The sequence below is a fragment of the Dermacentor andersoni genome, chromosome 1, assembly GCF_023375885.2.
Source record: "Dermacentor andersoni chromosome 1, qqDerAnde1_hic_scaffold, whole genome shotgun sequence".
Lineage (NCBI taxonomy): Eukaryota > Metazoa > Arthropoda > Arachnida > Ixodida > Ixodidae > Dermacentor > Dermacentor andersoni.
In genome coordinates, this window is record NC_092814.1 from 101045861 (window position 1) to 101058516 (window position 12656).

General features: G+C 39.5%; 1 protein-coding gene across 1 annotated transcript in view; it reads left to right on the top strand.

The window, feature by feature from the left end:
• Positions 1 to 12656, top strand: part of LOC126545467 (nucleolar protein 9) — a 90254-nt gene that overhangs the window by 11696 nt on the left and 65902 nt on the right. Inside the window, exon 3 of the mRNA XM_050193345.3 lies at positions 11894 to 12064. Within this exon, the coding sequence (XP_050049302.1) occupies positions 11894 to 12064 (171 nt within the window). The remainder of the gene's footprint in view (positions 1 to 11893; positions 12065 to 12656) is intronic.

Here is a 12656-nt window from a genome sequence, read left to right on the forward strand (position 1 = left end):
TACGTTCATGGCCACAGACTTTTTTACGTTAATTGACATCTGCCAATTAGAGCACCAAATAGCTAGAGTGTTGAGGGATGTATTAAGTGCAATGTGGTCGCTATAGTTAGTGATTTCGCTATAGATAATGCAGTCTTTGGCAAACAGTTTTATATTACAACCAATGTTAGCGGTGATGTCATTAATATAGATTAGGAAGAGTAATGGCCCAAGAACTGAGCCTTGGGGAACTCCGGAAGTAACGGTGACAGTGTTAGCATTTTTTCGTAGATTACAACATGTGAACGATTGGCTAGAAATTCTTTTATCCAGGCTGAAAGGAGCCCTTTCCCAACAACACTTTCAACTTTAGCGATTAATTTGTTATGGCATATACAATCAAATGCCTTAAATAGATCAAGTAAAATCATGTCAGCCTGGCTGCGGTGATTGATAGTATATGCAAGATCGTGGACTAGTTCTGTTAGTTTGGTTACTGTTGATAAACCACTGCGAAAACCATGTTGGTAGGGAGATAACTATATAATATATATATATAAGATAAATATTATATAATTCAAAAATAAAAGTTCTTGGCAATGGCTGAGTTATTTGAAGAAATCTGCGTTTAAAATTATAAATCTGTATTCGACATTACGGCCGGGGACTCAGCCAAAATGTCAAAGATAAATTTGCTTTGTTTTTCTTCATGGATTATTGCAAAAAAATATATAGGAGGTTTGAGGATTATCATTGCATTAAGAGAGGCAAAAAATTATCAGCAAGAGTAATCTTTGTCATTCACAGGCCTGATAATCAATCACACATGAAGAACCATTACAATCTAGCTTAGCCAAAATTTTGAGATGTGTTTCGCTAAAGTGTGACAAAAAAAGTCATTAAAATTTTCTAAAACTCTCAGGTGACTTTTAAATGACGCAGGCATCTTAGAACATAATATAAGCTAACATGAAGTAAATCATTTACCCAGACGTTTCACTTTTGTCAAATGTCCGTGCAGGTGACTGATAAACAGTGAATTTACCGACAGGGTGTAGAGGATATTCATTCATTTATTTACTTATATTGCAATCCCCATTGGGGGTTTGGCAATGTGGGTTATAAAATAAAACTTTTTGCAAAATCATGTTGACCCTAAAATGTAAAAAGATACTACTGCCGAAGCCAAGTAAAATATTGCTAAAAATAGGAAAACGTGTTTCGATTGTCAAGACGCACACAGCTTATTAAAAATAAATGACCTAACTTTGTACTGTAGGGATGCTTATCTATATTCTCATCTCGAAATAATTTGCATAAAAGAAAAGGGGTAATGTTCATTATGTTTATTTGTGAAATATCCATGTAATGATAGCCAAAATATCACTTGCCATTTTAGTGGTGGCGCTGCTGTGAGTAGATCAGAATAATTGAGCGGGTCCAAAAGGTAGGGCTCGCAAAAGTTGCTCAACTACTACACCGCATGTTTTATTTTAAGATTACCAGAATTATTAAATATCGCCTGTGGCAATTAGTAAAACTCTACTTATTGAACTGGAATACTAAAAGAGGTGTATATTTTACAATGGAAATCAATACGTATAATTGACTAAATAAACAAATTCATGAATTAACTCAACAAATTGGTTTTACACGTATACTGCATAACGTTAAGAGACCGAAAGAGAGTGGTTTGGATCAGAGAGCGAATGGGTATAGCAAGTATTCTAATTGACATTAAGAGAAAAAACATGGAGCTGGGCAGGTCATGTAATGCGCAGGTTAGACAACCGTTGGACCATTAGGGTTACAGAATGGATACCAAAAGAAGGGAAATGCAGTCAAGGATAGCAGAAGACTAGGTGGAGCGATGAAATTAGTAAATTCATGGGCGCTTGTTGGAATTGGTTGGCACAAGACAGGGCTAATTGGAGATCGCAGGGCAAGGCCTTTGTCCTGCAGTGGACATAAAATAGGCTGATGATGATAATGATGATACTGCAATTTTGAGAAAAGTGCAGTCATACTTGCAGTAAGAATGAACCGTTGTTCCACTTAACAAAATGCCTTTTTATGCATTGAAGCTCAGAAGTTACTGGACCACAAATGCATTTCGTCATAAAATTTGAGAACGCATATCTTGAAACTGGTGTCATCCTCAGCATTCATTCCAAGTAGATACGACTTTATAGGTCACTGGCTCCAATTCCTAAATTGTAAAATGTGATGTAATTACTTGAAAACTTAATTAGAGAAAATTTCTTCATAAGTCAAATATTCATTTTAATTTTTTGTTGAAATGTTTGCCTCTGAGATTATTCTAACTCAAGAAGTATAATTGTACTACATGTCATGATTTAATAAAAAAAAATTCTGTTAACAGTAAAAAAAAACACCTTGTATATTTGCATTCTCTTGAGCCCTAAATAAGACGCAAATGAAAATTATACATTAAATTATATGACAATCGTAAAACAAGGTATAGAAATCGGTCACTTTCCCATATAATAATAAATGTTGTCAGGCATGAAATACAGACACAAACCACAGGTTACAAAAGAAAAAAACACAATTTCATGACTATAGTTTTGAAGCGAAAGGTCACCACTTGGTGAAGACCTTCATTATTAGTTAGACTGTTCTACTTATTTATGACTGGGAAAAAAGGAGTATGTGAAGCAATTAATGCATGTGCGAAAGGGAGATACTGTTCAACTGTTCCTTTGTCTGGTAACATATCCGGGTGACGAAGAGATTACTTTTGATATATCTGTGGTTTAGTTAGTGCTCATTAATGAGTTGGTAAAATAAATTAAGATGGGAACAGTGGTTCCTCTGAGATAAGGCAGGTAAGTTAGCCTTGGTGAAAAGAGCTGTTATTGAAGATCGTCCAGAACTGTTATATGTAAAATGGACAACCCTTTTTTGTATTTCTTCTGTTTTGTCAGTATCAATTTTTGTAAAAGGGTCCCAAATTATAGAAGCATATTCTATAAGTGGTGAGACAAGCTTTATAGGCTAGCAACCAAACAACAGGGGTTGATAATTTTAAAGCTCTATGGAGACTGAACAGTTTCCCGTTTGGGTTAGCTGTAACGTGGTCAGCGTGCTTTGACTAATGAAGGGTATTACTGATCAAATGTCGAAAGTACTTCAAGTGAGTGGTTTCATCAAGAAGCAGATAATTTCCAGACTAGCTAAATTTTAAGGGTTTTCGTTTTAGAGTAATAGTGATAAAAACAGTATTTTCAAAATTGATCTTCATTCGCAGTAATTGAGACCATTCAGTAATATTCTGGATGTCCTGATTCAGCTTGTGTTATTCAGAAACACACAATTTCATTTTAAGTGAAATATTTGTTACTATGCCAATAATGAATACAGGAAATAAAAGCAGTGTAAGCACACATTCCCTGTGGGATGCCAGTGTACTGAAAGTCATTCTAAAAAGTGGTCTTTGTAATCAACGTATTGCTGCCAGTTCCTTAGCAGGGTGTCTACCAACCGGGAAAACCGGGAATTCTCAGGGATTTTGAGTAGTCTGGAAAAAGTCAGGGAAAACTCAGGGAATTTGGGCCTCTATCAGGGAGAATTAGCGGCAATTTTATTGAAAGGGTCGAAAGTCGCGGTAATGCTGGCTGGAGTAGCAGACAGGAATCATAATGAATCGTCTTTGACGCCCTGTCGTCGGCAGGAGGAGTTGCCAGTGTACAGTCAACGAGCGACTTTCCGGATTCCCGATAATTTGGACGGCTTCGCGGCACCGCCACGTACCCCATAGAGTCAACGTATCAGAACGTGTGAAATTTCCGACGCAAGAACTCTTTGCCGTCCGATTTTCCGGACGTTTTGCCGTGACCGCAGGTCCGAAACGGCAATAATCAAAGGCACCACCGCTGCCGTTTTGATTACTTCGCCACCTCGAACCGGCTCTCTCGCACGCAGATCCGCTGGCACCCGTTGCCACCACTGCGGCAACGCTAGGCCTAGCTGCTTCGACGTTCGCTATGAAGCTTCTTGCCGTTGGGTGCCGAGTTTTTTATTGAAAGAATTAGCTGCTGTCAGCAATGGCACGCACTCCACCTTAGTGGTCCTCGCGATTGGCTTAGAAACTTAGAAAACACGGTGCGCTGCATAATGTCGGTTCCTGAAAGTCAGTTTCGCCTCTGTACAGAAATGTTACTTGGTAAAGCTTACGGAAAAGTATTGCAGTGAAGCATAACAAGCGTGGGAAGGGGCTATTGCCACGGAACACAGTATGTATTCCTTAATTATACACCCGGGCACCCGGTATTTCCTGTCAGAGTACGAGCACCGGTATGCCTAATATGTGTACCGACAGGCCTTCAGAGCGTTTTCGAACGTGCCTGTGGCGGTTTGAGCCCCTAAGGGCAGTAAATGACACGCATTTATTTTTTTCCAACTGGCCGATTTTTCGGACGTTTTCGCGGCCCCTAGGGAGTTCGAAAAATCGGTCGTGGACTGTGCAATTGATCAAGATGCTTCAAATGGTCCTTGGGGCGAACGAGTGGCGGAAGGCGGACAAGAACAGAAGTGACCTACGCATTGAGGAATAAACGAGAAAAGAAGCTTGCTGCCGCCGTTTTGAAGGAGCTTGAGCTCAAAACAAAGTTTTGGCTTATGCCGAGATGCACGTGTCCCTCATCGAAACCAAAATAAACTCTTTAAAGCAGTGAAACGCAACACTCGGGCGTCGTGCGCGGGCTGAGAGTATGTTAGGACTGTTGAGGTTGACTTACGAGCTGTTGAGAGAGAATCTCAATTGTGACAGAGTTCGGGCCTCATCCCACTGAGGTTGCTATCAGTTGATAGAAATAGCTCATATTAGAAAATATTTGCTTCTATATGCATCTCCTTTTTATTCGTATTTGATAATGTCCGACCCCATTTGCAATTTTTTTCGAAGACACTTTATTTGCTGTGCATTTTACTAACCCCTGCCTTCTATTCTGTTTTTGAATAACATAAACACTGCTCCTTAGTATTCAAATTGGATTAAGTCGCTTTGTTATTTTTTTCATGTGCTTACTAGAGAGTAACAGCATCAGGCGGTATGGTTTCAGTCCGTCTTGACATAAAACATAGTTCTGCATCACTCAGGGAAATTTGCAATGGCACTCAGGGAAAACCTGGAAAACTCAGGGAATTTGGAAATGTCAACTTGGTAGACACCCTGCTTAGGTAGGCTGACAGGAACATTATGAATTGTAGATATTTGAGGACTTCATTTAATTTGTAATGTAACTTTTTGTGGGAAATATTGTCGAATGCTTTGCTGAAGTCCATAAAAATTGCGTCAGTTTGGTTGCCATTATTTGTTATTGCAAAATTATGAACAGTTTAATTAGCTGAGAATAGCCTTTTCTAAAACCATGTTGGTATGTTATTAATATATTTACATGATGGATGATGGCAGCTGAAATGCTGCATTTATTTTCAGATTTTAAGGTTGAAAAGGCGCTCAGTCCACATTATCCCTCATTTTTTCTTGTGCTCGATGTTCGCTACAAGAGAACTAAATTCATTGATCGTTCAGTGCATGTTCTTAACATAACGATGACAGCTACCCGAACTTTTTACAGGTCAAATACTACACTTATGTCGTGCTACCTGAAATCTGTTGTGAAGATTGATTGGTATGAAAGCTGGGAAGCGATTTGTTCCAATTCATGTGAACAAGCTCAGCTGCTCCGATATTTTTTTTTTTTATTTAGGAATACTGTGAACCCTCTCTTGAGGGTCATTATAGGGAAGGAGAAAATTCTGCATACAGGCGTTTACACATATGCACACACTTATATACATATATGTATAAAATAAGTAATACTACCAAACAACAAGACCATAGCTGAAGCTCAAACTAATCATCAGAGTTAATGACGTAAATGCACCTCAAGTAAACAAATTAATTCAGAAGCATCATTTGTATTAACCAGATATTTTGTAAGGCTGTTCAATACCTCACTTTCATCAGGAAAAAAGAATATTGAAACACATTCATTCGAGTGAAATAAGGCTGAAGCACTAGCGTATGATTCGCCCTCTCACTTCGTTTCCCAGGCAATAGTAAGTAGTCGTTTTTTTTAATACTAAAATCTCCTTTCATCAATTGAAAAAGAAACTAAATTCTAAAAAAGCAATTCTAACTCACACGATCTTAACATCGCTGTAACTGAGTCATCCTTTGTGTACTTTGAACATATAAAACAGGTCGCAAGACGTATTCTTTCTAACTTATTTTTTAATATTTTCTGATGAGGACTTCAGAAAACATGGGCATATTCAAGTATCGGTTGTATAAACATCTTAAAAGCAATAACTTTTATGTCCCTACATGCGTCCGGCAGTTTTTTCCTTAGAAAATATAGCATCCGTGATGCTTTGGAGCATACATTATCAATGTGTGTATGCCACTTTAAGTTTTGCATAATTGTAACACCAAAGTACTTGAAAGTATCCACTGTCAACAAGGCATGATTGCCGAGGTGATATTCAAATGGAATTATCTTTTTCCTTTTCAAAATGTGAGTAATTGTTTACTTTAAAGAGACCCTGAAACGCTTTTGACGATATTCTACAAACGTACTGAGTCGTTAGAGTAGGTCCTTCTGATCATTAATTGACACATCTATAAGTGCTCCGCGTAAAGCGTGTAATTTATTATAAGGTTTTAAAAATGCACATCGCTGCCGATCGCAGCACACTGCTCGGCGGAATTTTAAGCCGCCCCTACCCATATGACCGAAATCACCCATTTGACGTCAGCGGGGCGAGCTATCCGATTGGCTGACCAGGGCGCGTGATCGATAATTTTTCCAACTTTATGGTAAACAAATGATCTTCTTAATAGTTGGAATGTTAGTTAATTTGTTTTTATAAAAGGAAAGTAACATAAGGAGAATGAACAAGAACAATTTTTCAGTACACTTAAGCACTCCTTGCAAACAGCAATGGACGTCTGCTTGTGTACAACGTATTCCATTTTGACGAGAGCTCCGCGGTCAGAGTCGGTCTCAGTCTTTTCGCGAGCACTATGATTCGACTTTGTTGCCATGTGGACTGCAAACGTAGTGACTGGCAATATATCAAGCTGTGACATCGTGTCCCTCTGCAAGGCAGCGTACGAGCAAACCGGCTGCTGCGCATTGGACTGCCGCTATCCGATCGGCGCCAGAATTTGCGCGTTTGTGGCCGTCACTTTACACCGGAAGATTACTAACGCAATAGCGTTTCGCGAGTTCGGTATTAGGGCAAACGCAAGCGCAAGGGGACAGGGTCTGGCCGCTTGACTGTGCCGTAACGGGATGAGCCATGAGATGAGCAGAAGGGCAAATGTGAATGGTCTGCACGGTGCAGCCACCTGGTGGCACAGAGCTCAACCATACCTGTAGCAGCAACGAAGTGCATTCTTATTTGCTGCTGGTGTGTATTTTTCGCAGGAGTGTAATCATCAACATGTTGTTTTTATAAATGTTTAAAATGTTTTACACTTGGTTAGAGCAATATTAGCGCTTTGTTTGGCTGGTAAAGCGCTGCGCCAACAAGTGTCTAGACCGTGCAGACCGATCAGGCCGCTCACGTACGTCTACGCTAAAGTTCCTTCATCAGCTTGAGTTTATGCCTCCAGTCATTTGCCGAAATGACCAGCTTGCCCGTGGTTACCGGAATACCAGACACGTTCGGCGCTACGACAGAATGCTCGCAACGCACGCTGCTTCGATAGCTCGCGCTTGGGGTCGACGGCCAAGCGGCTAGGTCTCGCGGGCGGCGGCGGGCTCCAAAACAACCGGAAGTGGACGATGTGACGTCGCATCGTGACGCAGAACCAGTGAAGGCGGAGCTTAGCCCCGCTCGCTCGGCGAACGAGTTGAGGAGGAAAAGCATGGCTAGGGAGGAGGGTAACTTCTAATCGTTTGTAGCTCCATTAATACGTAACGCTTCACTTAAATTGTGGTGCGAATGTTCAACTTAAGCTGTACCCTACGCGTCTACAAAATTTGTCCAAACCGTTTCAGGGGCCCTTTAAGTCGTTCATTTCCATTCCCCAAGTTTGACAGCACGAGTGTATGCCTGTAGACACTGGTTAATTTTTAGCTGATCATCCACATTAGCTGTGTGTAAATTAAACAATCGTCTGCAAAAGTTTGAGCTTTACAGGAGGCTTTGCTATCTCTTCAAAAATCATTAATGTATGTGAAAAATAGTAACGGCCCAAGAACTGAGCCCTGCTGCGGGACTCCTGAAAATACTTCTAGTGAACCAGACACGATATCTTCTATTTTCACGTATTGTTTCCTATCTTTCAGGTAAGCTTCGATCCAACACAGCACAGATTGACTAAGTCTGACAAGACGGAGTTTAATCATCAATCTATCGTGAGGCACCTTATCGAAATCTTTAGCAAAATCAACACATATGACATCAAATTGTTGTTGCATGTCCAAAGCAGTCGCAATGTCATGAATCGTTTCAATAAGCTGCGTTGTAGTTGAAACACCGCTCCTGAAAGCATGCTGATAAGAATAAAAATAAGTTTTTCTTTCTAAAAATGCAGTAATGTGCTTGGCTATGACGTGTTCTGTTTTGCAGCAAACGGATGTAAGTAAAACCAGTCGGTAATTGTTTGCAGAGAATCGATCACCACTTTTAAACACAGGAATATTGAAAGTTTTGCTCCAGTCACATGGTACCAAGTTAGTACAAAGGGATTTTTGGAAAATAATTTTCTAGTGTGATAACCACTCTGCTTAACGCTCAAAAAAAAAAAAAAAGGTGGGTATTTCATTGGGCCCACTTGCCTTTTTTGAATCAAGAGACAGAAGTTGTTCAAATAATCCTTCTTGGCTGATAATAATATCTCCAATCGATTAAGATAAGTAGCATGCCATATCCACGTCTCCCTGGTCACTTTTGCGTCGTGTGAAAACTGGCTGAAAAAAACAGTTCAGGCTGTCTGCAATGTCAGCCTTTTGGGTAAAAATTTAATTACCACATTTGAGTTCCATAATGTTGTCCCACCTATCAGCCATATAAAGCCAAAACTTTCTAGGTGAATGTTTAAGAAAAGTACTGAGCTTGTGAGTAAAAAAATAGTGCTTAGATTCTAAGAGCGCATCCTTCAGTTCCCTTCGTGCACATGCTATTTCCGTTAAGTGATACTTTCTTTTACGCAGTCTATTTAATTTCTGCTTATGAACAATATCTCACATTATTCAGGGATTACGCTTCTTTATTTTATTCACTCTGCTAGGAATGAATTCGTGAAGGCAATGTTTGATTATACCTTTGAAGCACTGCCATAATTCTTCTACAGTTTCCTGCTCGGATATATGCTGGAATTGGATAACTGAATACCCTGGTGTGTCAAGAATGGAAGTGTCATCTGCGTTTGTGTAATGCTTCACCTGTACAGTCTTATAAGATCTAGTTCGCGACACTTAGTGGAATTCTAACAGAAACGATCAGCAACACCATCATCAACATACATCTGATAATCATCTTTTTATATCTGTGCCTTTCTATACAGTCGATCTATCTTAGTCACTTGCTGTTTTCTGAGGCCAAACATAAAATTGATTCTGCTTGGTTTTTTCTAAATTATTTTACTGCTGCACTTGCGGATGTCTACCAATCGAATGCACTTAGTGATGTTTGCAGAATGTACAACGGTTAAACACATTCAAATCGGTTTTGTAAAGAACAACAACATCAAAAACATCAATTTTGTGAGCAATCTGTAATGACCACTGTGCTATGAAGTACAATGTGATGAGTATAAATGTGAAGACAACTGTTACTTCATCATACTTCACCGATACTTCAGCCTGTGTGTCATAAAGCGAGTTTAGGCCAATACAAATAGCTGTTGAATATTGCACTGCATTCTAGAAGACCATGCTTTAATCAACTTTCCTAACTTCGAAATGACTGAAATGTTGCCAATTGTTTGTTTAAGCCACCAATGAATCACCAATCGCTAAATAGAGAACTTTGTTGTTAAACAGACAATAATCTTGCTTAATTAGCAACAAAATCGCTAAAATGGCAACACTGATTCTTTTATTACTATGATTTTTTAACTCATTATTTGACACGTGGAGCCGCCTGCGTCAACCTAAGGGTTGATCTTCAGGACATTAAATAAAGTTCATCATACCATACCAAATCTGTTTAAAATATTTTTAAATGACATTCTTACACTGCATGTTCTGCGTTAGTTCTATCTAGTATAGCACATGTCTCCAGGCCCTTACATTAAAAGGCCCTGATGAGGCAGTAGTGCTACTGTCATTTATTCTTAATATATCATCTTTTCAAAGCACATGTTCTGTGTTCCTATTACACCTCACAACTTATTGTCATTATTTTACTGTGTATATATTCTAAGCAGTTTACAGTGAATGTTTTTAGGACACTTTACAGCCACGTCACATCTACCTCTTGTAGTTCATCACTCCATTGCCAACTAATTAACACTGGCCTGGCGCTCTTTTGCCATACTTGGCCCTTGTGCCACAAAACATTACATTAATCATTCATCATCCATGCCGATGCATAAGAATGCTAAATATATTCTGTGTAACTCAAACAATAGTCAAATAGCATGGTAGCTTTTGTTATAGTACACATGACCAAGTTTGTATATTGGAAGTTGTGGCAAAATAAAGTAGGGGCAATTGTAAAAATTACAGCTGTGACCAAGCCATTGTTTTGATACTTTTGTTATCATTATACTCCTCTCTAACATTTACGTTCACTGCACAGGTACAACAGCCAGATCCCTGTTGTAAGGTGCTGGAGGACAGAAAACTTGGCACTTGTGTAGCTTAGTTATAGATTTGGCCAGTTGTACACTTGCCGACAAAAGTTTTTGGAACATGGAAACTGCTCAGGTATTTCATGGTCTAAGTGTAAAGCCTGCAGTTAAAAAGTGCAGTTCATAGGCCATGCACTCAAGTGCAGACAGAACGCAGCCATGAGCTGTGTACAGGTTGCACATTTAGCTAGCAAAGTAGTATTCAAGCTTTTTTAGCAGCTTTTGCATTCTGAAAAATTACGTGGGCAGGTGTACATGTGGCATGAGCAGGGCCAGAACAACATAGGAATTCTATTCCCACTCTGTTCCTTTTCATGTGTCATATTAGCCTCAGCAGTGTACCACCTATGTTATTAACTACCATAGTTGGTTACTCTAAAGCAGTGGTTGACCGGAATGGAGTATAATTGGGCAACAAGAATTGTTGCATTATATTGGCTCATAGGTAGTCATGCAGTATTGTTGACATTCAGAAGTTGAGTACCAGTGCATGGCCAGCAGAGTGAAAAATGGAGTGGCTAAATGAATCAGTGCTGTTGCCTACCTTTACTTGCTATACTTTGCCGTGGCATGATTTAAAAAATAAAATATCACCTGGAGAATTAGTTGTCATATGTAATTGTAGTGGGTGCTTTCAGTGTCAAGGATCCTGGAAGTAAATAAAGAAAAATAGATTCTGGGACGTTACGTGCCAAAACCACGATATGATTATGATGCACACTGTAGTTGGGGGCTCTGGATGAATTTTGACCACCTGGAGTTCTTCATGTGCACCCCAATGCACAATGCACAGGCGTTATTGCATTTTGCCCCCATCAAAATGCAACCGCTACTGCCAGGATTCAATCCGGCGCGCTCGGGCTCAGCAGTGCAACACCAAAGCCACTATGCCACCATGGGGGGTGATCCTGAAAGTAAGGTCATACCTCTCAGTGCAGTCAATAGCCAGTGCTAATTGAATGAAAAAGACTTCAAATGCCAAGGAAGTCTAGTGGTAGTCTTTCTTTCTGTGGCATTTAACTTCACTTGTTTGCTTGCTTTCCAATAACATGCCTTATTTAATGTTTGGCCTTGCAGTACACTGCATCTGAGGAGGACTTCAAGTATACTGAAGCGATCAGTAAACATGGTGACAATACTGCAAAGAATGGGGCTGTAGGAGGCAAAAAATGCTTGGGTACTTCACAAGACAACTTGCAGGACATTGACAATTCAAATATGAAGAGTCTGGCAAGCGGTCATGACAAGGTATGTTCATTATGTCAAATGTACTACATGTGTTATAATGAGAGCTGCAGAAATTGAAATTTATTATCTATCAGGCCTTGTTCTCATTTGCACTTAAGTATTGGGGCTTATCACAGATTATTACATACTGTTGCGGTGTGACACATCTACATGAGATGGCAAACAATTATTATGGGAGCCTTAGGTATGCTCAGAATCTAGGTGATTCATGGGTTCCCCACTGTAGTGCAGCAGTGCCCCCATCACAGATGATGCCTGTTGAGCAAGTCAGTCGTAACTTAAATTACAACTGACTCCTACGACTTATAGTATTTACAATATATTTGATTTGTGATGAGTTCTCTCATTGCAAATTACTCTCGACGAGCAAGTCAGTTATGTAGACGTGCAGTTAAGTTTGCAGCATACAATAAACATTTATTCCACACCCTTTATATTGGTGTCATGAAGTGGCACACTGCTTTGACACTGTCACATTCTCTAAGAAATGTCAAGTGCCCACGTTTTGTACAATTCCAAAAAATTTCCATGTAAATATTGCTTGCAAGCAGAAAAAAAAAATACATTTTTCGACATGTTATTCTGTGAATAT